This window comes from Xyrauchen texanus, chromosome 6 (genome assembly GCF_025860055.1).
Source record: "Xyrauchen texanus isolate HMW12.3.18 chromosome 6, RBS_HiC_50CHRs, whole genome shotgun sequence".
NCBI lineage: Eukaryota > Metazoa > Chordata > Actinopteri > Cypriniformes > Catostomidae > Xyrauchen > Xyrauchen texanus.
Window position 1 is genome coordinate 45583353 of NC_068281.1, and position 21097 is coordinate 45604449.

A 21097-nucleotide genomic window follows, 5' to 3' on the forward strand; every position below is an offset into this window, starting at 1 on the left:
ACTGGACTCCCTCTAGTTTGTTTAGGCTTGGTTTAAAAGACACACCTACCTACTTGCGATGTCAGTTGGAGGATGGAGTCATAGTTAATGCTCTGTGGTTCTGCACTAAGTTAAGAGTCCAGAATTGTATCTTTAAGGTTTTAGATACTCAAATTTCGTTCTGCTCCAGACTATGTATATTGGGTGATGGTGTGGGTGACAAATATACAAAAAACTGGGTCCAAAGTAGTGTAATTATTAGCAGACAAATAATTCTTAGAGGATGGAAGTCAACTGGTGCTCCCTTGTTTCAAGAACGGTTTACTGGGGGGCCTGGGTTGCTAAGTAAGTAAAGACACTGACTACTACCCCTGGAGTCGCAAATTCGAATCCAGGGCGTGCTGAGTGACTCCAGGCAGGTCTCCTAAGCAACCAAATTGGCCCAGTTGCTAGGGAGTGTAGAGTCACATAGGGTAACTCTGTGGGGCGCGTGGCGAGTTGGGGTGAATGCCGTAGAGAATAGTGTGAAGCCTCCACACACGCTGTCTCCACGGTAATGTGCACATCAAGCAAATATGGTACTATGAGGTAATTTTCGTTAAGTAGGGTAAGGGTTAAGCCTAATTACGGTTTACAGCTAATGGATATCAAAAATCCAGTATCTCAAAAAAGAATTTATAATACAGAAATTTCAATGTTAATTTATGCACTCAATACTTGGTTGGGGCTCCTTTTGCACGAATTACTGCATCAATGCGGCGTGGCGGCAATCAGCCTGTGGCACTGCTGAGATGTTATAGAAGCCCAGGTTGCTTAGATAGCGGCCTTCAGCTCGTCTATATTGTTGGGTCTGGTGTCTCTCATTTTCCTCTTGACAATACCCCATAGATTCTCTGTGGGGTTCAGGTCAGGCAAGTTGGCTGGCCAATCAAGCACAGTAATACCATGGTCAGCAAACCAGTTACTAGTAGTTTTGGCACTGTGGGCAGGTGTCAAGTCCTGTTGGAAAAGGAAATCAGCATCTCCATAAAGCTTGTCAGCAGATGGAAGCATGAAGTGCTCTAAAATCGCCTGGTAGAAGGCTGCATTGACTCTCGACTTGAGAAATCACAGTGGACCAACACCAGCAGATGACATGGCACCCCAAATCATCAATGACTGTGGAAACTTCACACTGGACTTTAAGCTTCTTGGATTTGGATTCTGTGCCTCTCCACTCTTCCTCCAGACTCTGGGACCTTGATTTCCAAATGAAATGCAAAATTGACTTTGATCTGAAAAGAGGATTTGGACCACTGAGCAATAATTAAATAACAAAATGTATATTAAAATGAAGCTAATTGACCCACAGATGTGTTCATGTTGAAAAATATTAAAAATAGTTCATGTTTTTCAACTTAAAGGGATCGTCCACCCAAACTGTTGTGGGGCACCATTAACTTCCATAGTATGAAACCAAAATACTATGGAAGCCAATGGTGCCCCACAACTGATTGGTTACAAACGTATTTTCCCTTGTGTTCAGCAGAACAGACATTTGTACAGGTTTGGAACAACTTGAGGGTGAGTAAATGATGACTCTTTTAGGGTGAACTATCCCTTTAAGGTGGGAAACGCGAACCCATTTTCCACAAATGTGTAAAGCGGCATGTCAATCGAAACTACAGAAGTGTCTCTTAACCACCAAACTGGTGTTCAATCAAAAACCTTTATGGATTTTTTTTTATATTTTTAAATTGAAAAAAAGACAAAACACAATATCTTTCAGTGATATTTTTTTTACTGAATTAAACTTAGTAAAACTTTTTTCCCCAATTCAGTTAATGTCATTAGACGTACTTTTAAAAGTTGATTTTGTCCTCTGTATTACGTGCTGTTTGTAACAGTTAACAGAGTCCAAATTCATGTTGTAGCGTGAGGCACATATAGAGTACATATTGAATAAAATAGCACCCTTTTGCGGTTTAATAATCACTTTGAACCCCATAGCGACCGGCTTTTCCAGAGTGGGAATCTGCCATCATAACATCAGAGCTCCTTGGTCAAAACAACACTTCAAAATAAAAGCTCTGTCAAAATTAATGGCAATTTCATAGGAAAAAAGTATGACAGAAATATATCACTACTCTAGATTTATGTAATATTCACTGTAATACTACTAATACTAATCATAATAAATCAGTAGTAACTGTATTATACTTCAGCAGTAATGCAGCACTTTATTTGACAAAATATAACTCCAATGTTGTAAAAAAAACTAAAATCCTTTTCTGTCTCTTTCTTCTGTGCTAGCATCTTTAATATTCCAACCACTGTGAGAACCTGGTAGTCCTATACTGCAGATGTTGTTAAACCTGCATGACAAATTGCTTGCTGTGTGTCTCATTTGGATAAAAGTGTCTGCTAAATGTAAATGTATTTTGGATTGTGCTGTGAGGTTCTGTATAAAAGCACTTAATTTGATAAAACAAATAATACAATATAATGTTGAAAATTATTTGTTATATTTTCATTTGATTACATTATAATGAACCAATTTATTTAAACACCGTTATGATGATAAAATGTAAATAAACCGTTGATATGGAGTAAAATAAAATAAATAAAAAAGTAGCTATCGGACTCTGTATTGGCAGTACCAAAAATCAAGTTGGTACTCATATTCGTTCTCAAAAAAAAACATTGTATCGGGACATTCCTAGTTTTAACTAGGAATGTCACAAAAAAAGCACAAGCAGAATAATGGATTGAGAGCTAATGATTAATCGATGCAATAATCGTTAGATTAATTAGCAAAATAATCATTTGTTGCAGCCCTATTTTCGATGAGTCAGTAGAGAGGCCTCTCTGCAGGGGCGGGTTTATGATTTCTGAGGCCCAAAGCAACCGACCAATCAGCGGCCTTATTTTGAAAATTAATCATAAAAAAAAAATCATAATTTTAAATTCATCCTATCAGCCACTGAAGCAAATGCATTCCAAATGTTTAATTAAATAAAATTCTAGTTTAAGATAATTAATGCATGTTCTCCAGGTTTTTTGAAAATACAGTGAAAAAGCAATATTTACCTAGACAAGCACTTTTTTTTAAGAGTGTGCAAAACCTACTCCTTCACTCATTAACATTTTGGAATTCATATTTTATTTATTATAACCCAACAATTATACATTGCTGTCCAGTTTTTCATTATAATACATATTGATCTAGTTTGATACAGTATTATTATTATTACTTTTAGGATTTGTTGTATAGAATAGTAATATAATTCTGTCTTATTTAGTTTACTTTCACCTGGAGCTTATATTCTAATGCTTTAGTGTATTGTTCATCATGTTGCAAAAGACTGTATTTTATGTTTGCATTGTAGTCAACATGCGTAACAGTAAACATACAAAGGCATGGCAGGTTTCCGCACACTAGTGGGGCTTTTCCACTGCACGGTGCAACTCGACTCAAACTCACCTCCGCTTGCTATTTTGGGGTTTTCCACTGTGGATGGTACTTCGGTCGAGGTTCCAAGAGAGCCGATACTAAATGTGATGTCAAAATCCTGCAGATCACTGATTGGTCAGGGAGAATCGTCACTACCCGCGTCACTGGATTTCCAACACGCGACACCAAACCGCTAGTTTTAAAGTTAGCAAAAGTGATAACAGGATCATTTGTTCACGCAACTTTTGAATTGTGATAAAAGAAATGGCTGTGCGCAAAACCATGACATGGTCAATAAACAAGGTGCAGACGGTCCACTCGTTAGCGATGAGTGAAACGAAAAAGTCTCTCAGGATGGGTCTCAGCTGTTGGCCGCACACGGCAACCACCAGACCTACTAACAGTGTAGTGAAATGTAAAAAAAAAAAAACTTAAATGACTACAGAACCATCAAGGAAAATTGGAAGTGTTTCGACCAAATGGACGGTATCTACACTGGCGAGCAATGGGAGGAGGGGTGCCCTGAACTAGCGTTGATCCACGATGGAGGATGGTATGTTTTGTTAGCTTTCAAACTCTTGAAAGCTTCACTTTATTTAGTTGATCAGCTTCTGGAAGCTTGCTTCAAAAACAACCAGGCCAATTTAACTTGTGTAAAATTACCATGCAACAACTGCTTACAGCTAGCGGTCGTGTTATTGTTTTGGCCGGTTTTGTCGTGTTTAAGATGATGTCACGGCAGTAGAGGCAGCGCAACTATGACGATCAGACTATAATCCCACCCACGTAGAGGGGGACTAAACTGCAGTGGAAATGCAAGTTCGGAAATGTAAAGCGAGTCGAACCGTAACGTGCAGTGGAAAAGTGCCATAAAGCAGAGGGGAAAAAACCCTTACATTTATCAAGCGTTGAAACCTTGCCTTGTGTAGAATAACCTGGAATAATGTTAAAAACCGTAACAGTCACCTCTTTGCAACCTGAACTTGTTCAAAACATGAAATCTTTTTGGCACCTGTGCTAAAAACAATCTAGACACAGTGTAACGAATGAAACAACGCAGGTGTCTTGACATGTGTTTTTGAGACTTAAGTTATTTTTAACTTGACACTGTGTCTAAAAATGTGCCGGTCCTGCGTGAAGAAACAGCGAGACATGGTGCAGAAGTCAAGGACGTAAGTCCAGCGCATGTTTAAATAGGAAAACAATGGAAAAACAGAGCAGATGCATGGTGTGAACAGCCGCTAGCTCATGGGTGAAACAAGTTCAGAAGTCCCGTATATTATTTCATTAATTACAAACCCGAACCCAAAGTCCTACTTGATTAACTGACCCGAACCCAGCAGACCTCTAACATGAACTGCTCTTAAGAGTGCTGTACCCAGAACATAATATCACCCCTAAAGCGGTTTTTGCCAAGCTTTCCTACCAGGGAGGGGGCCCCACGACATCCGAGGCCCCACGCAATTGCATTAAAACCGCTACTGCTTCTCTCCAGTATGCACTCGCTCGTGTTCTTTCAGGTCTCTTGAATTAGTGAAACTCTTTCCACATTGTGAACACTTGTGAAGTTTTTCTCCAGTATGGATTCTTTGGTGACGTTCCAAGTTATAAGCTCTGTAAAAGGCTTTACCACACATGCACACATGATCTCTCACTCCAGTATGCTTTTTTTGGTGCTCTTTAAAACTGTGGAGATGTGAAAAACCTTTTCCACAAAGAGAACACAAGTAAGGCTTCACAATTGCATGAATCCTCAAGTGTATTCTTAAGACTGATGCTGAAGAAAATGTTTTACCGCACTGATCACAGCTATATGACTTTTCTCCTGAGTGAATGGACAAATGACTTTTGAGACAATGTGCCTGTATGAAACTCTTCCCACACTGATGGCAGGTGAAAGGCTTCTCACCAGTGTGAATTCTCATGTGCTTATTAAGAATTTCTTTACGTGTGAAAGTTTTCCCACACTGATTACAGATGAAAGGCCTCTCTCCAGTGTGAATTCTCATGTGCTTAATAAGAGTTTCTTTACGTTTGAAATGCTTCATACACTGACGGCATGTGAAAGGCTTCTGTCCAGTGTGAATTCTTATGTGAGTCATAAGGTTGCCTTTACGTGTGAAACTTTTCATACATTGAGGGCAGGTGAAGGGCTTCTCTCCAGTATGAACTCTTATGTGAGTCATAAGGTTGCCTTTACATGTGAAACACTTCATACAATGAGGGCAGCTGAAGGGCTTCTCTCCAGTGTGAACTCTTATGTGCTTAGTAAGGTTGCCTTTAATTGTGAAACTCTTCATACAATGATGACATTTGAAAGGCTTCTCTCCAGTGTGATCTCTTATGTGACGCTTAAGACCTGCTTTATGTGCATAAATCTTTCCACATTGACGACAGGAGAAAGAATGTTTTACTCTTGTTCTTTTAGTTCTCTTTTGTGAGAAATTATTTTCTGTCTGTGAGCCACAAAAAGAGTTTTGTTCAGTTGTTAAATTATTAAGTGTCTGATCCACCTTCACTTCATTCAGTTCTTGACTTTCCTCTTTCATGTTGATCAGATCTGAAATGAAAACACAAAAAGGAAATTAAGGAAATAAAACTGCAATTTTTTATAGCAGTAATCTACAAGTGTCAAATATCTGTTTTCATATGATATTATTTAAATGTAATCTGTTCCAAGGTTTAAGGAATCAAAGTCATGTGCAATTTATTTTATTTCTGAAGCCATTTGCTTTGCTGTTTATGAGCAGGGAGGGGCTCCTGGCCGACCGCCTGGAGTGGGAGGACTGCTGCCAGGGGTGGGGGAGACCCCTTGCATCCACCAGAACGCAGCGGGGCATTCCGTCCACCAGGGGAGGCGTGGCTGTCCTCCGGTAGAGGGTGGAGGAGTTGCCGAGGACCAAGATATGGCATATCGGAGAACCGGTGAGTAAATGTATTTATTTTTTCCTTCTATCTCTCTCTCCTCTCTCCCTTTCCCCCTGCCACTCCAAGTTGGCCTTTTCCCTCTCCTTTTAAATATTGGTCTTCAAAACATGGCATCCAATATTTATGCAGTACACCGCCACATCAGCCACAACATTAAAATGTATCTGGCACCAAGACGTTACCAGAAGTTCCTTTAAGTCCAGTAAGTTGCAAGGTGGGGCCTCCATGGATCAGACTTGTTGGTCCAGCACATGCTCAATTGGACTGAGATCTGGGGAATTTGGGAACATTTCTGAACAATTTTTGCTTTGTGGCAGGGCACATTATCCTGCTGAAAGAGGCCACTGCCATCAGGGTATACCGTTGCAATAAAGGGGTGTACGTGGTCTGCAACAATCTTTAGGTAGGTGGTACGTGTCAATGTAACATCCACGTGAATGCCAGGACCCAAGGTTTCTCAGCAGACCATTGAACAGCATTACACTGCCTATACCAGACTGCCTTCATCCCATAGTGCATCCTCCTGCATCTCTTTCCCAGGTATATGACACACACACACAAAGAAAACATGATTCATCAGACCAGGCAATTGTTCCATGGTCCAGTTCTGATGCTCGCATGGCCATTATAGGTGCTTTTGGTGGTGGACAGGGGTCATCGTGGGCACTTTGACCGGTCTGCGGCTATGCAGCAAGCTGCGATGCACTGTGTGTTCTGACACCTTTATATCATGGCCAGCATAAAGTTTTTCAGCCATTTGTGCACCAGTAGCTCTTCTGTGGGATCAGACCAGACGGGATAGCCTTCACTCCTCACGCGAATCAATGAGTTTTGGGTGCCCATGACCCTGATGTGGGTTCACTGGTTGTACTTACTTGGACCACTTTTGGTAGGTACAAACCACTGCATACCATGAACACCCCACAAGACCTGCCATTTTGAAGATGCTCTGACCCAGTGGTCTATTCATCACAATTTGGCCATTGTCAAAGTCATTCAGATCCTTATGCTTACCTATTTTTCCTGCTTCCAACACATGAAATTTAAGAATTGACTGTTACTTTCTAATATATCCCACCCCTTAACAGGCGCCATCGCAACAACATCATTAATTTTATTCGCTTCATATATACATGTATATATATATATGGCCGGATCTATGGTTATCCAAAGTATAAAGTATCAGAGACCCGGGTTCAATTCTTGGCTTGACACTTGTTCTTTTTGTTCAGCTACCATAACTAAATATGGCAACAAAAAGTAGAAAAGTCAGTCATATAACCTATATATTTCTACTAAAGAAAAAGCACAAGTAGATAATGCAACAACATTGCTATGAAATAAAGGATAGTTATTTACTGCAATAATGTTTTTTATTTATTATTATTTGGAAATAATTTTATATTGTTTTGGTTTGTGAATGGTGCTTGGTCTGTGGAAGTTTCTCTTGTAAACAATGACATGCTTCCTGCCGCCGCCACCGCCACGCCACCACCACCACCACCACCACGCGTGACCTTACCAACGAGCTTATGTCAACCCTCTCATGAGCGCACGTCACAGAGATGTACGGAAGCTAACATTTGTAGTTAAAAAGTATATAAGTATTGTTTTGTTTCTAAAAAGAATCAATCGTTTGTGCTCAGAAGAACTTCATTTGTCAACTGGAGTCGTGTGGATTATTTTGATGCGCCATAATTATGCATTTTGGATGGCCTGAATGTGAGTAAATTATCAGCACATTTTCAGGTGAACTATTCCTTTAACAACCCAATGGCATCACGTTTTTGTGAGTTCTTTACACACTCACAAGGTGCATGAAATTAAATCAACAAGAAACGTAGTCCTTCATGGTTTTTGTGGACAGAAGAGGGGATGAGTGAATCTTGTCGGTTTAATCAGATCCCATAGCAATTCCGCATACAAGTTTATTATATTATATTAGTATGATAATAATGTTAATGCACCGCTAGTTATAAATAGTTATTATAATTAAATTGTTAGTCCTATATTTTCTGTAATTTCTTAATGTAGTAATAATAATCATTATTATTATTATTATCACGGTCTAAAATTTGGCACGGGAGAGTGGATATTTCTGAGTCCCCTTAAGATTGAAATCTAGAATCGCCCCTGCTGTCATCTCATAAACACCAGGAGTGTTAAAAAAACGAGAGAAATCCAATTTTTATCTCAAAACTGTTCCAGTTAGAAGTCAAACATTTGCTCACCCTCTTTAGTATGTTGCGTGATATTTGTAATTACGTAAAGCCATATTATTGGTTGTTTTTGTCTGATTAAATTATATCAATTGATATAAGCAAATATCAATTGATACAGCAAACAAATGTGTTAAACTACATGAAGTTTTATAACTTTAATCTTCATGTACAGACAATAATAAATCTTGAAGAATGGACACAAACCTCTTTGTTCCTCAGTATCTTCATTTTTCATGACATTTAAACTGCATGATTCTGGATAACTCATGTCCTCAATCTCTTCTTTAATAAACATCATTTTACAATGTTTTATCCCGCAGATCTCAGTTGAAACACCTGGAGTTATTCCTGTTCGTGTAGAAACAAGTCTTCGTTTAGGGTGATGAGAATATTGGTGACATTTATAAACGTGAATCCGATGTTCGAATAATGTAGAAACAAACAAACAAAACAACAATGCCAGACATTTCTGCAGGTTTATGATTATCAATAGAGAAGATCGTTTACCGGTTTGTACCTCTCTGCAAACGTGTGTTAAACATCATCAAATATTGACACTTTAGTACATTTATTTGCTTAAAAGTGAATGTTTATTAGAACTCTTCAAATCCTCAGAGCGCCGCCATGTTTGCGTGACGTCATACAACAGCATCTTTGAACCGCTTGTCGTGGAAAACTATCAAACCATAATAATAATAGCAACATTTACAATACTAAATGTATTAATTAAATACATTGAATGTATTCAATGTACATTACATAATGGCCATAAAATATATAAAACAAAAAATAAATATAGAATTGCGCAACAAATATTTGAAGGTTCATCCCTGATAAGTGTATTTGACGTTGTCTCGATATAGTTAACACTGTCAGTTAAAAATGACTTTGCGTAGTAAGTGTGAGTCGGATAAAACATTTGTTCTATTTAACTATGCAGAGTTGCGGAACGTACTTTTTAAAAGTGTGCTTACGTTATTGATGTTTCTTGTTGAGAGCGGCGCGAGCACATGAAGTAGTCTCTTTCCAGCACACACAAACAGCACGAGAAAGAGAGAGAGAGCTCTGCCACGCTCAGCCAGAATAATCAAATAAAGACTAGTTAAAGGAAAATCGGATAATTTTACTGACTTGGATCTTTCAGTCTCGTTCAGCAAAATGTCTGAAGTCAAGTAATTTCGTTCATTTTCATTCGCACATTTTCAATAGCCAAACAAGTACAAATGATGAGAAACGGAAAGATTAGTTCACCTCTGGAATCTTCTTGTCCTGGTGATTCGTTCTTTAGTCACGTGACAGCCATGCTACTCGAGAGGTGAACTACTAATTTCTGGTTCCTGTGTGGAGCAATGCGTGACAAAAGAACGAACGACTCGGAGTTAGAAAGTTGACAACGGACGTTGCGCAATGCACATGCGCGGACAACACAAAAAGAAACAAATCACTCTCTGAGACTGAGTCACATAAAAGATTCGCTCAAAATGAACAAATCGTTCATCATTAAAGACCCATGACTAATAAGGACATGCATGTGCATGAAAACTGACGTGCAGTATCAAATACACAGACTGTATGATGGTCCTAGTTTTAGAGAGCACTTAAAAATTCAAACAATGCCAAGTCCCGGACATTTAGAGGCAATCTTTTAATCCCGGCCAGATGCTTTTTTCATGTAAGTTAGAAGAGTACATGGTCACATTAAAATAGATAGTCGAATAATAATACATGCCATAATAAATTATTTCTTTTACCAGTAATTTTATTTATTTAACATGAAAATAATAGTAAATTAAATGCTAAGAAATTGAGAAAATGTGCTCTCAAAATAGTTGCGTGAAAGTAATTATTTATCTCGCTGCAACTAATAATGCACAGATAATGAGAAACTAAAAACACTGGTGGCCAGTTGTTCTGATGGAAAGAAATTTTATTCACCGAAGTTGTCATTCAACTGATCACAATGTAAATTAAACAAAGTATTCTCATAAAATAAATCCTCCATGTGCAGCAATGACAGCTTTGCAGATCCTTGGCATTCTAGCTGTCAGTTTGTCCAGATATTCAGGTGACATTTCACCCCACACTTCCTGTAGCACTTGCCATAGATGTGACCGTCTTGTCGGGCACTTCTCACACACCTTACAGTCTAGCTGTTCCCACAAAAGCTCAATGGAGTGAAGATCCATAATACTCTTTTCCAATTATCTGTTGTCCAATGACTGTGTTTCTTTGCCCACTCTAACATTTTCTTTTTGATTTTCTGTTTCAAAAGTGGCTTTTCCTTCCCATAAGTCCTGCACCCGAGTCTTCTCTTTACTGTTGTACATGAAACTGGTGTTGAGCGGGTAGAATTCAATGAAGCTGTCAGCGGAGGACATGTGAGGCATCTATTTCTCAAACTAGAGACTCTGATGTACTTATCCTCTTGTTTAGTCTCTTTCTGTCCTTGTTTGAGACAGTTGCCCTTTCTCTTTGAAGACTGTAGTGTACAACATTTGTATGAAATCTTACATTTTTTGGCAATTTCAAGCATTGAGCCTTCATTCCTCAGAAAGCTGTTTATTTTTTGCCCTTTTTTACCTAATATGGAGCTTAAGACATGACGGTCTATTGCATACTGTGGCAACTCAAGCACAAAGACAATGTTAAGCTGATTTAATGAACCAAAGATCTTTCAGCTGTTTGATATAATGGCAAGTGATTTTCTTGAAAATGACTTTTTTCAAATAGTGATGGTGCTGTTTACTATTTTATGTTTTACATCAGTGATGACCTGAATATACTTTTTGATCAGTTGAATGGCACTTTGGTGAATTAAAGTACCAATTTCCTTCAGAAACAGCAAAAACTGTAGGCCCCTACATTATTCCACATTTTGGCAGCCAGTGTAAACATATTCAAACAGAAAATGAATCCCTCAAAAGGCAATACTAATTTATTGAATTATTTTATTTAAAAAAAAAAAAAAGTGAAGGTATGTTGTGTTGTCGTTTAACAAAAATTGTCTAAAACATTCTTTGGTTCATAGAATAGAATGGTGTTCTTTTATCATTTTCAGATTTACCCGGCTGGCAGTACTGGGCTGTACGCTGTCTGAGCCAAAGCTTCGGATTTAGACCAACTGACTCTGTATCCTGAGAACTTAGAAAAAGAATGAATATTTCTGTGGAGGCAAGGCATTCAGGTTCAGGTTCCTTTTATTTGTACCCGTAGGTAGATTTGTTTTGCAGTGTCAGAGTCAGAGTTATCCACACAATTTTTACGACAAACACAGACAATACACATTTGACAACAATAAAAATAAAATAGATAAAATACATAAAAATAAATAAACATAGCTTCTGTGTCATCTGTGCATTTTGTTCCTCTGATTGATGGCTCCTGGAACAAAGCTATTTTTATACCGCTTTGTTCTGCACTTTGGGACTATATACCTTCGTCTGGAGGGAAGAAGCTGAAATTCCCAGTGCAGAGGATGGGCATCATCATTTAAAATTGAGCCAGTTATCCGCTGTAACTGTCTAGTGTACAGGGACACTGGACTAAACTGTGACACACCAATCAGCTTACTAGACCATTTAACAATTTGATTTAGGGAGTTTCTATTCTTTAAGGATAGATTTCCAAACCATGACACCAGAGAAAAAGATAAAATTGATTCAATAAAAGCACGATAAAATAAGACCATCATGGTTTTGTCAATGTTAAAATCAGACAGTTTCCTCAAACAAAACAACCGCTGGTGCCCCTTTTTGCACACAGCTTCACAATTTGCTTCAAAGTTCATTTTTGAGTCAATAATTGTCCCAAGGTATTTGTAGGATTGGGTATATTCCACAGTCTGACCTTTGATGGATGTGACTTCATGCATATGGGCATTTCTTCTAAAATCAATAATCATATCTTTTGTCTTAGATATGTTTAATTGAAGGTAGGACTCCTCACACCACGTGACAAAGTCATCAATGACCGGGCCGTGACAGGTCTCATTGCCCTGAAGCCTACTAACAATAACAGAATCATCTGCATATTTTAAAATAGTCCTATTTTCATACCTACTCTGACACATATTTGTGTAGAGGATAAACAATAGGGGTGAAAGCACACATCCTTGAGGTGATCCAGTTGAGGAGGAGACTTGGTCTGACAGTGTTCCATTTACCCTAACTCTTTGTGTCCTGTCAGTTATAAAGTCGAGAACCCAACCCACAAGATTGTTACTCAAGTTGAATTGATCTACTAATGTACTGATTAAAATATGTGGTTGGATTGTATTAAAAGCAGACGAGAAATCAACAAACAAAAGTCTAGCGTGAGACCCAATTCCTTCCAAATGTTTAACAAGTAAATTAAGCAAGGTAACTGTGGCATCTTCTACTCCTCTATGTGGCCTATAAGCAAACTGCATGGGATCAAGTGTTTGCTCAGTTTTCAGTAGGATTTCTGACCTTACTAATTTTTCTAAAATTTCATTAAAATCAACGTGAGAGCAATCGGTCTAAAATCATTACAGGTTTTGGGGCAACTGGTTTTGGGGATGGGAACTACCACAGCATCCTTCCAGACCTTGGGTACATGCTGTGTCTGTAAGGACTTAAGGCAGCTATTGGTCCTAGGGCAAGACAGAACAATAATGGGGAAAGAGGGCAACCCTGCTGGGTGCCCCTATCCGGAGTAAAATAATCTGAAATTAATCAATTTGTTTGTACCTCCGCTACCGGGTATCTATAAAGTAACTTAATCCATCCAATAAAAGCATTACCGAACCCATATATTTCCAAAATCTTAAAAAGATCATCCTGTAACAGTGTAGTTACCCCCCCCCCCCCCCTTAAAAATAAATGTATATATGTATATATATATATATATATATATATATATATATATATATATATATATATATTTTAGGTCATATTTAGATTTTGATCTGAACCCTTTGTAGTCCCTCTGGGTTATTTTGACCCGGTTAATAAAAAGACAGCAGTCCAGTTCCAAATGTTATTTATAAGTACACTCAAATTGCATGTACACACCCTCTCCCCACATATATGCACACACAATCCCCCTCCCACGAGCACGCTAACACACACACGCACACAGACACATACACAAGCACACATTCTGCTGCTGTGCTCCATTGATTACCTCCCTCTCTTTACCCTTACATGCTCTCCATACACATACATGCATTCATTCATACATTCTGTGGCTCTGACCCATTGATTAACACCTCCTCTGGTAAAAAGTTGAGTTGCAATACATAAAGGTGGGTCAATTTGACCCGGTGAGGTCTGCAGTGGAACTTGATTGTCAGCACCAAGGAAAGGTTAAACAGAAGATTTTATATAGAAGAAAATAATTCATACAAAATGTGTTGCATTTCACAGCATCAAGAGCAATAGTTTTCTAAACAATACATTGACTTCTTTATAGTTTGTGGAAAAGGTACAAACGTCCTTCAAACCCTTACATAGAATGACAGCTCATTCATTACTACATATAATTTAGAATGTATTTCAAAGGAAAGTTGTGAAAGACACACTGATATAGGGGAGAGTCTATATCAACCATAGCAAATTTGGGGTCTGTAACTCTGGTGTGTGTAGAGCCCCCCGTTCAGGGGCCATACATGCAGGTTCTACAGCTGGGGTTGGGGATGCCAGATTGTGCCAATTGTGGTATTTCCCATGGTGAGCTGCATAGCATCTCCATTTCTGGAAACCATGGCTGGTTGGGCCATTTTGGTGCAACTAATAGCACAGTTTCCTTGTCCTCTCTGACTTTGTATATGATGGAGTGGATCAGGTATATCAGAGGATATGCATATTCACGTTTCGCTGGCCATTTGTGTGCCATTGCATCCATTCCCAACAGGGCTTGGGACTTCGAATACCAAAGGGGCCAGTGGGTATTCTCCACTGAGGCAAATAGATCAATTTCTGCTTTGCTGAATATTTCCCAAATCCTCAACACCGTATGAGTCTCCAATCGCCCGGAATCACCCCTTGGCATGACAGTAGGTCCGCACCATAATTCAGGCAGCCTGGGACATATGTCGCTCTCAGGGAGAGGACATGACACTCGCTCCATAGGAGGAGGTGCTGCGTCAGTCTCAACAGTGGTGGTGAATGAATTCCACCATGGCGGTTTATATATGCCACAACACAGTCATGTTGTCTGAGCGAACTAGGACATGACAGTTCACTATTTCTGACTGAAAATCCTTCAAGGCTAGAATTACAGCCAATAGCTCTAGGCGGTTGATATGCCACACCCTCCTCAGACCTGTCCAGGTGCCGAAAGTCAGGCGCCCATCGCACACTGACCTCCAACCTATGTTGGAAGCATCCGTAGTCACCACTTTCCACCTGATAATTTGCCCCAGCGTGACATCTCGCTGGTAAAATGCAGGAGCTGTCCATGCTATGGAGATATACAGCGGTGGGATATAGTGATGCGACCTTGGCACCAAGCATGTTGTAGCACATGGCGCTTCAGCCAGCACTGAAGAGGTCTCATGTGTAAGAGACCTAATGGGATGACGGCTGATGTCGCCGCCATAAGTCCCAATGCTTTCTGAAACAGCTTCAGTGGAAGTGTTGTCCCCAGTTTAAATGAGACAGACACTGTAGAATGGCCTGAATGCACACGCTCGTGAGGTGCACGCGCCCGCTCGGTCCAGGATTGGTCGAAGTCTGCCATTTTTCTTTGGGACAAGAAATGAATGCCAGTAAAACCCTTTTTGTGCTTGACAATTTAGCACAATCTCTATCATGTTTTTCACAATGAGGTTGTGCATTTCGGCTCGTAACAGGGGCGCGCCTTCGGATGAAACCGTGGAAGACAGAACGGCATGAAAATGGGGTGGTCGGTGTGCAAATTGGATCGTATAACCATGTTTGCACCCATTCTGAAATGCCTGTTAGGGCTCGCCATGCGTCCGCGTAATGGGACGTGGCAATTTGGTTTGCTCACCTTATGATATAATGCACCGCTCATCATAGGGAAGCGTTTGCACATAATGTGTGTGCTTTGAAGAGGAAAAGGGCTCTTATTTGAGAATGTATGAGCATCTTGTGCATTTTCAACAAGTGCTGTATTATTTATTGCATTTTGAAAAACATTTTTTATTGCATAGAACACAGAAACAAAATTTTTCAAAACATTGTGAGCACCGGAGGGAACCACAGGCTCCATTTTCTGCTTCAAAGTGATGCGCCCGTCCGGAGCCGGGCAGGTGAGCCGTCTGCGTTATGCTCCATTTGGGAATAAAGCGTCTTGTGACTGCTGCTGAGTTGTGACTCAGCAGCAGTCACAAGACACTCAGCAAACTTACTCACTGCACCGCCAAAGAGGCCGGCTAGAGACACTGGAGCAATCAACAGAGAGGTATTTTCTCTGTCACTCATCTCCGTGAGGGTCAGCCATAAATGCCACTCCAGGACGACCAGGTTGCCCAAGGACTTGCGGATGGCCTGCGCCATGACTTTCGTGGCACGCAGCGCTAGGTCTGTAGCTGCCCGTAGCTCTTTGAAAGTCTCTGGATCAAAGCCTTGCTCGTCCATTTGTCTGAGGAGCTTTGCTTGGAATACCTGTAGCACTGCCATTGTGTGGAGTGCTGATCCAGCTTGTCCTGCTGTCGAGTAGGCTTTTCCTGCCAGTGTGGACGTCCGTCTACACGGCTTAGAAGGATGTACAGGGCTTGATTTCCACGCCCTGTAACTCATAGAACAGAGATGTGCCACTACCGCCTCCCCCTCAGAGGGTAGTTGGGTATAGCCATTCTTTTCCCCGTGGTTCACGTTCGTGAGAACGGTGTCACTGCGCGTGCGCGATGAGAAGGGCGCGTGCCAGGACTTAGAAAGTTCGCTGTGCACTTTGGGGAAAAACAGGGTAGATCTGCGGGACGCAGTCCCTTGAAGGCATCCGGACTGCAAGAACCACTCGTCAAGGTGAGAATGCCCGGGTTCCTCTGTGGGAGACCAATCGAGGTTGAGTTCTTTGACCACCCTTGTAAGGATGCGAAGCATCTCCCTGTCGGTGGCGCTTACACGGTCCTCACCCTCGCTGGCGGGAGGGGCGGTAGCATCATCCACTGACCATTCGCCTGATGCGGCGAGAGACATGACATCATCATCATCCCCAGCATCAGAACAACCAAGCGAGACGAAGCCGCACGCACCTTCAGAGGGCCAGAGCTTGTCTCGCACATAGTGTACTGGGTACACTGTACTGGGTACACTTCGGGGAGATTGAGGGGCTCATGGGGCATGTGCCGGCATGAAATCCACCTTAAATTCATCCTGCTCGACCTCTCAGCCCCGCCATTTCTCCTCGTGTGAACCCTCGGGTATCACAGAACAGGCGGGTGGGAGGGCGCGAGAGGCTAAATCGTTCCTCAGAACGAGGACGATTCGTGAGCGAAGCAACTTGAGACTTATGTCCTCACAGTGAGGACAGTCTGTCTCCATGACAGCTGACTCTGACTCACAAAAATATATATTTTTTAAAAGGACACTCTACACCTGCCAACTTGCTGCGGAGAATCAGAATGCTGAGGTCCGTTCACCAGCGAAGCATCAAGAGGCAAGGCGGAGAGATGTTCGCCGGAACACTGCAGGGGACCGGAGAGTCTTCTCGCTGCCGTGAAGATTCCGTCTGCTGGCTCGTGTGTGTTGACGGCTAAAGGTAGAGGGTTTCGAGACAAGAGATGATCACTGTCTTGAAGGAAGAAATTCTGAGGAAATGATGTCTGTGCACCTGTTTTTATAGCAGTCAGTTTCGCGCCAAAACAGGCTGGGCTCAAACAACATAGCCAATATTTAAATATTGGCGTTATTATAGAGAGGCTTCAAATAGTTTGAGTATGAAGGCACTCCCCATATGCGTTAATACGCAATGTCAAGTTAACTGAGTCAAAAGGGAACTTGGAATATGTCATCGACATCATGACTTGAGAGTACCTGCACAGTTTTGGCACAGCACCTCCTACTGGCCAAGAAAAAAGAAAAATAGCTATTTTGCATATAACAGCTAAATACTTTGGCCTAAAATCATAAGATCTCATTAGATTCAGTGGGAGGATACAGATTCCGATGATACCAAATTTTCATATGTCGCCATATTGGGTGTCGACCATTTTGAATTTTGTCGCAAAAAGCTATATTTTACAGTCGCATTGGCATATCGTTACGAAACTTGATATGCATCATCAGCACCATGTCCTGAGGATACCTACAAAGTTTAAGTTCAGCACCACCTTGTGGTTAAAAGATTTAATGAGATGTTAATTAATGCTTCCTTGGGTCATGTTGTGCACGATGACTCCCAATTTGCCACGGTCAAATATTTTGCCAAAAATGCCATTTTTAATGTAACTGAATACCTACTTTTTCAAACTCCTCCCAGGCTGTCCATCTGATTCACATACAATTTGCAGAGATGGCAAGATGCCAAAAATGATCTGAGGCTTTATCTCGGCAACGCCTGACACCAAACTATGTGTGTCATTGTCACCACAACATGACTGCACCATGTAAATTTGGTGACAGTGCCACTTATTGGTCAAAAGTTAAAAACCATAATCAGTAATGGCAGTTCATCCTTCCTTACATACCATTGGTGTGCTTGGCCCCATAATATCTTATTGAAGCTATAATTGTTATTGTTTTGAGAGAAATTTCATCTAAATTTCTAAACATTTTGCATGCGCATCCTCATGCAAAAACTTTTCTCATGGTGACAACCCAGGGCAATGATTTTTTCTATGAGTCAGTAGATTACTTGATTGGCTGAAACTCTTCCCACATGAAGTGCAGTGGTATGGTTTCTCTCCAGTATGTACACGCTCATGTAATTTCAGGTTTCCTGATGTAGTGAAACTCTTCCCACATGATTTGCAGTGGTACGGCCTCTCTCCAGTATGCACCATCTCATGTTTTGTCAGGTTTCCTGAACTAGTGAAACTCTTTTCACATTGTGAACACTTGTAAGGTTTATCCCCAGTATGGATTTTTTTGTGACGTTCCAATTCACAAGCTCTGTAAAAGGCTTTACCACACTCAGAGCACACATGATCTGTCACACTGGCATGTCTTCTCTGGTGGACTTTTAAACACTGCACCGATGAAAACCTTTTCCCACAAAGTGAACACAAGTAAGGCTTCCCATTTGGATGAATGGTCCAGTTTGTTCTCAAGACTGATGCTGAAGAAAATGTTTTGCCGCACTGATCACAGCTATATGACTTTACTCCAGAGTGCACAGACAGATGTTTCTTGAGCTTACATGTCTGTATGAAACTCTTCCCACACTGAAGACATTTGAAAGGCTTCTCTCCAGTTTGAATTCTCATGTGCTTATCAAGACTTCCTTTACGAGTAAATGTATTCCCACACTGATGGCAAGAGAAAGGCTTCTCTCCAGTGTGAGTTCTTATGTGACTCTGAAGGTTACTTTTCTGTATGAAACTCTTTCCACACTGATGGCAGGTGAAAGGCTTCTCTCCAGTGTGAATTCTCATGTGATTAGTAAGATTTTCTTTACATTTGAAACTCTTTCCACACTGATGGCAGGTGAAAGGCTTCTCTCCAGTGTGAATTCTCATGTGTTTACTAAGATTTCCTTTACGTGTGAAAGTATTCCCACAATGACGCCATTTGAAACGCTTTTCTCCAGTGTGACTTCTCATGTGATTAGTAAGTGTTTCTTTTCGTTTAAAAGTCTTTCCACACAGATGGCAGGTGAAAGAATGTTTTACTCTTATTCTTTTAGTTCTCTTTTTTGAGAAATGTTCAGTCTGTGAGTCACTAAAAGGATTTTGTTCCGATTTTAAACAATGAAGTGTCTGATCCAGATGGTGTTTCTCCTCCTTCACTTCATTCAGTTCTTGATTTTCCTCTTTTACATCCATCAGATCTAAAATGAAAAAAAACAAAAACAAGACAAATATTGAAATTAAGTAAATAAATCTCAAGTGTCAATAAGTCCCTCCAAGAATTTGCGATCGGAAGAGTTTAAGCAAATTCAACAGATCTCTGCTTTTTGTTTCGGTAGCTTCCAATTTTGTATAATTTCTGCAATTGTCCTGCCAAAACAACTGATCAAAGTATAGTCAGGACATTACTGGTGTAAAAAAAAAAAAAAAAAAACAGCACCATCACTATTTGAAAAAAGTCATTTTTGATCAAATATATACAGGCCCCATTTCCAGCAACCATGCCTCCAACACCTTATTCTTGAGTAATCACCTTAAATAGCTAAATTGGTACAAGAAAATCACTTGCCAATATACCAAACAATGCTGAAAGCTATTTGGTTCATTAAATGAAGCTCAACATTGTCTTTGTGTTTGTTTCTGAGTTGCCACAGTATGCAATAGACTGGCATGTATTAAGGTCATTTTTGGTCATTTCTGGCAATATTAGGTGAAAATGGCAAAAAAGAAACAGCTTTCTCTAGAAATGCAGCAGTCAATCATTGTTTTGAGGAATTAAACCTTTACAATGCTTGAAATTGCCAAAAAAAACGGAGGATTTCATATTTTCATTTCAAAGAGAAAGGACAACTGGCTCTAACAAGGACAGAAAGAGATGTGGAAGACCAGATGTACAACTAAACAAGAGGATAAGTACATCAGAGTCTCTAGTTTGAGAAACAGATGCCTCACATGTCCTCAGCTGACAGCTTCATTGAATACTACCCGCTCAACACCAGTTTCATGTACAACAGTAAAGAGAAGACTCAAAAAGAATTACAAAAAAAAGCCACTTTTGAAACTTAAAAACAAAAAGAAAAGGTTAGTGTGGGCAAAGAAACACAGACATTGGACAACAGATAATTGGAAAAGAGTGTTATGGATCTTAACCCCATTGAGCTTTTGTGGGAACAGCTAGACTGTAAGGTGTGTGAGAAGTGCCCGACCACAACCATATCTATAGCAAGTGCTACAGGAAGTGTGAGGTGAAATGTCACCTGAGTATCTGGACAAACTGACAGCTAGAATGCTGGGACTCGATTTGGGTGGCGCAGCGGGAGAAGAAATCCAGCGTCAAGTGTCTAATATGTTGTGATACTGACGAAGGTAGTTACTGATTTGGAGGATCTCGCTGTAATACGTCGATCGATTATAGCGATGGAAAATAAATTCTCAAGAGTGGCAGATGCTGAGAGACTAATTTGATTATCTGGAGTCATCGGAAAGGGAATTATCTACTAATCCACCCGCGACCAATATAGACTTGAAAAAAGAAAAGTTTAATTGGAAGATTTGGAAAATCGAAGCCGAAGGAATAATTTGGAATAAATTATTGAAATTCCTGAGCATGAGGAAGGCAGAGATTTGGTTACATTTCTGGACAAGCTATTCCCGAGTCTGCTCAACATAACAGGCCATAAGTTCGAAATTGAGTGAGCTCACAGAGTCCCCGCTAGGAGATCTGCGGAGAGAGTCAGACAGCGATCAATCCTGGCCACACTTTTGAGATCATCCGAAAAAGACATAGTACAGATGACCGCAAAATATCTAAATGCCCAC

At 40.4% G+C, this 21097-nt stretch overlaps 3 protein-coding genes across 7 annotated transcripts in view; all 3 read right to left on the bottom strand.

The window, feature by feature from the left end:
* Window positions 1-21097, bottom strand: part of LOC127644886 (zinc finger protein OZF-like) — a 385071-nt gene that overhangs the window by 149523 nt on the left and 214451 nt on the right. The window lies entirely within an intron of this gene.
* LOC127644903 (gastrula zinc finger protein XlCGF8.2DB-like) lies at window positions 1505-9913 on the bottom strand. 2 transcript variants are annotated; one of them, XM_052128341.1, is made up of 3 exons: window positions 9814-9913; window positions 8767-8910; window positions 1505-5972 (listed from the first exon to the last, which is right to left on the bottom strand). In XM_052128341.1, the coding sequence occupies exons 2-3, from the start codon at window positions 8858-8860 to the stop codon at window positions 4891-4893; spliced, it is 1176 nt and encodes a 391-aa protein (XP_051984301.1). In that variant the 5' UTR covers window positions 8861-8910; window positions 9814-9913; the 3' UTR covers window positions 1505-4890. The 2 variants fall into 2 exon arrangements, with proteins under 2 accessions (XP_051984301.1, XP_051984302.1); XM_052128342.1 differs by lacking the exon at window positions 8767-8910 and having other exon boundaries at window positions 9814-9902.
* Window positions 13890-21097, bottom strand: part of LOC127644888 (zinc finger protein OZF-like) — a 143564-nt gene continuing 136356 nt past the window's right edge. For 3 of the 4 annotated variants that reach the window (XM_052128316.1, XM_052128315.1, XM_052128314.1), the window contains one exon: window positions 13890-19479. In XM_052128316.1, the coding sequence (XP_051984276.1) occupies window positions 18296-19479 (1184 nt within the window). In that variant the 3' untranslated portion in view covers window positions 13890-18295. The remainder of the gene's footprint in view (window positions 19480-21097) is intronic. The other variant, XR_007970741.1, reaches the window with a different exon arrangement.

Coding starts and splice junctions, on each gene's coding strand:
- LOC127644903 (XM_052128341.1), bottom strand. CDS start 8,860: ATGATGTTTATTAAAGAAGAGATTGAGGACATGAGTTATCCAGAATCA. Junction 5,973..8,766: donor AGATACTGAGGAACAAAGAG/GTTTGTGTCCAT, acceptor TTTTCATTTCAG/ATCTGATCAACATGAAAGAG.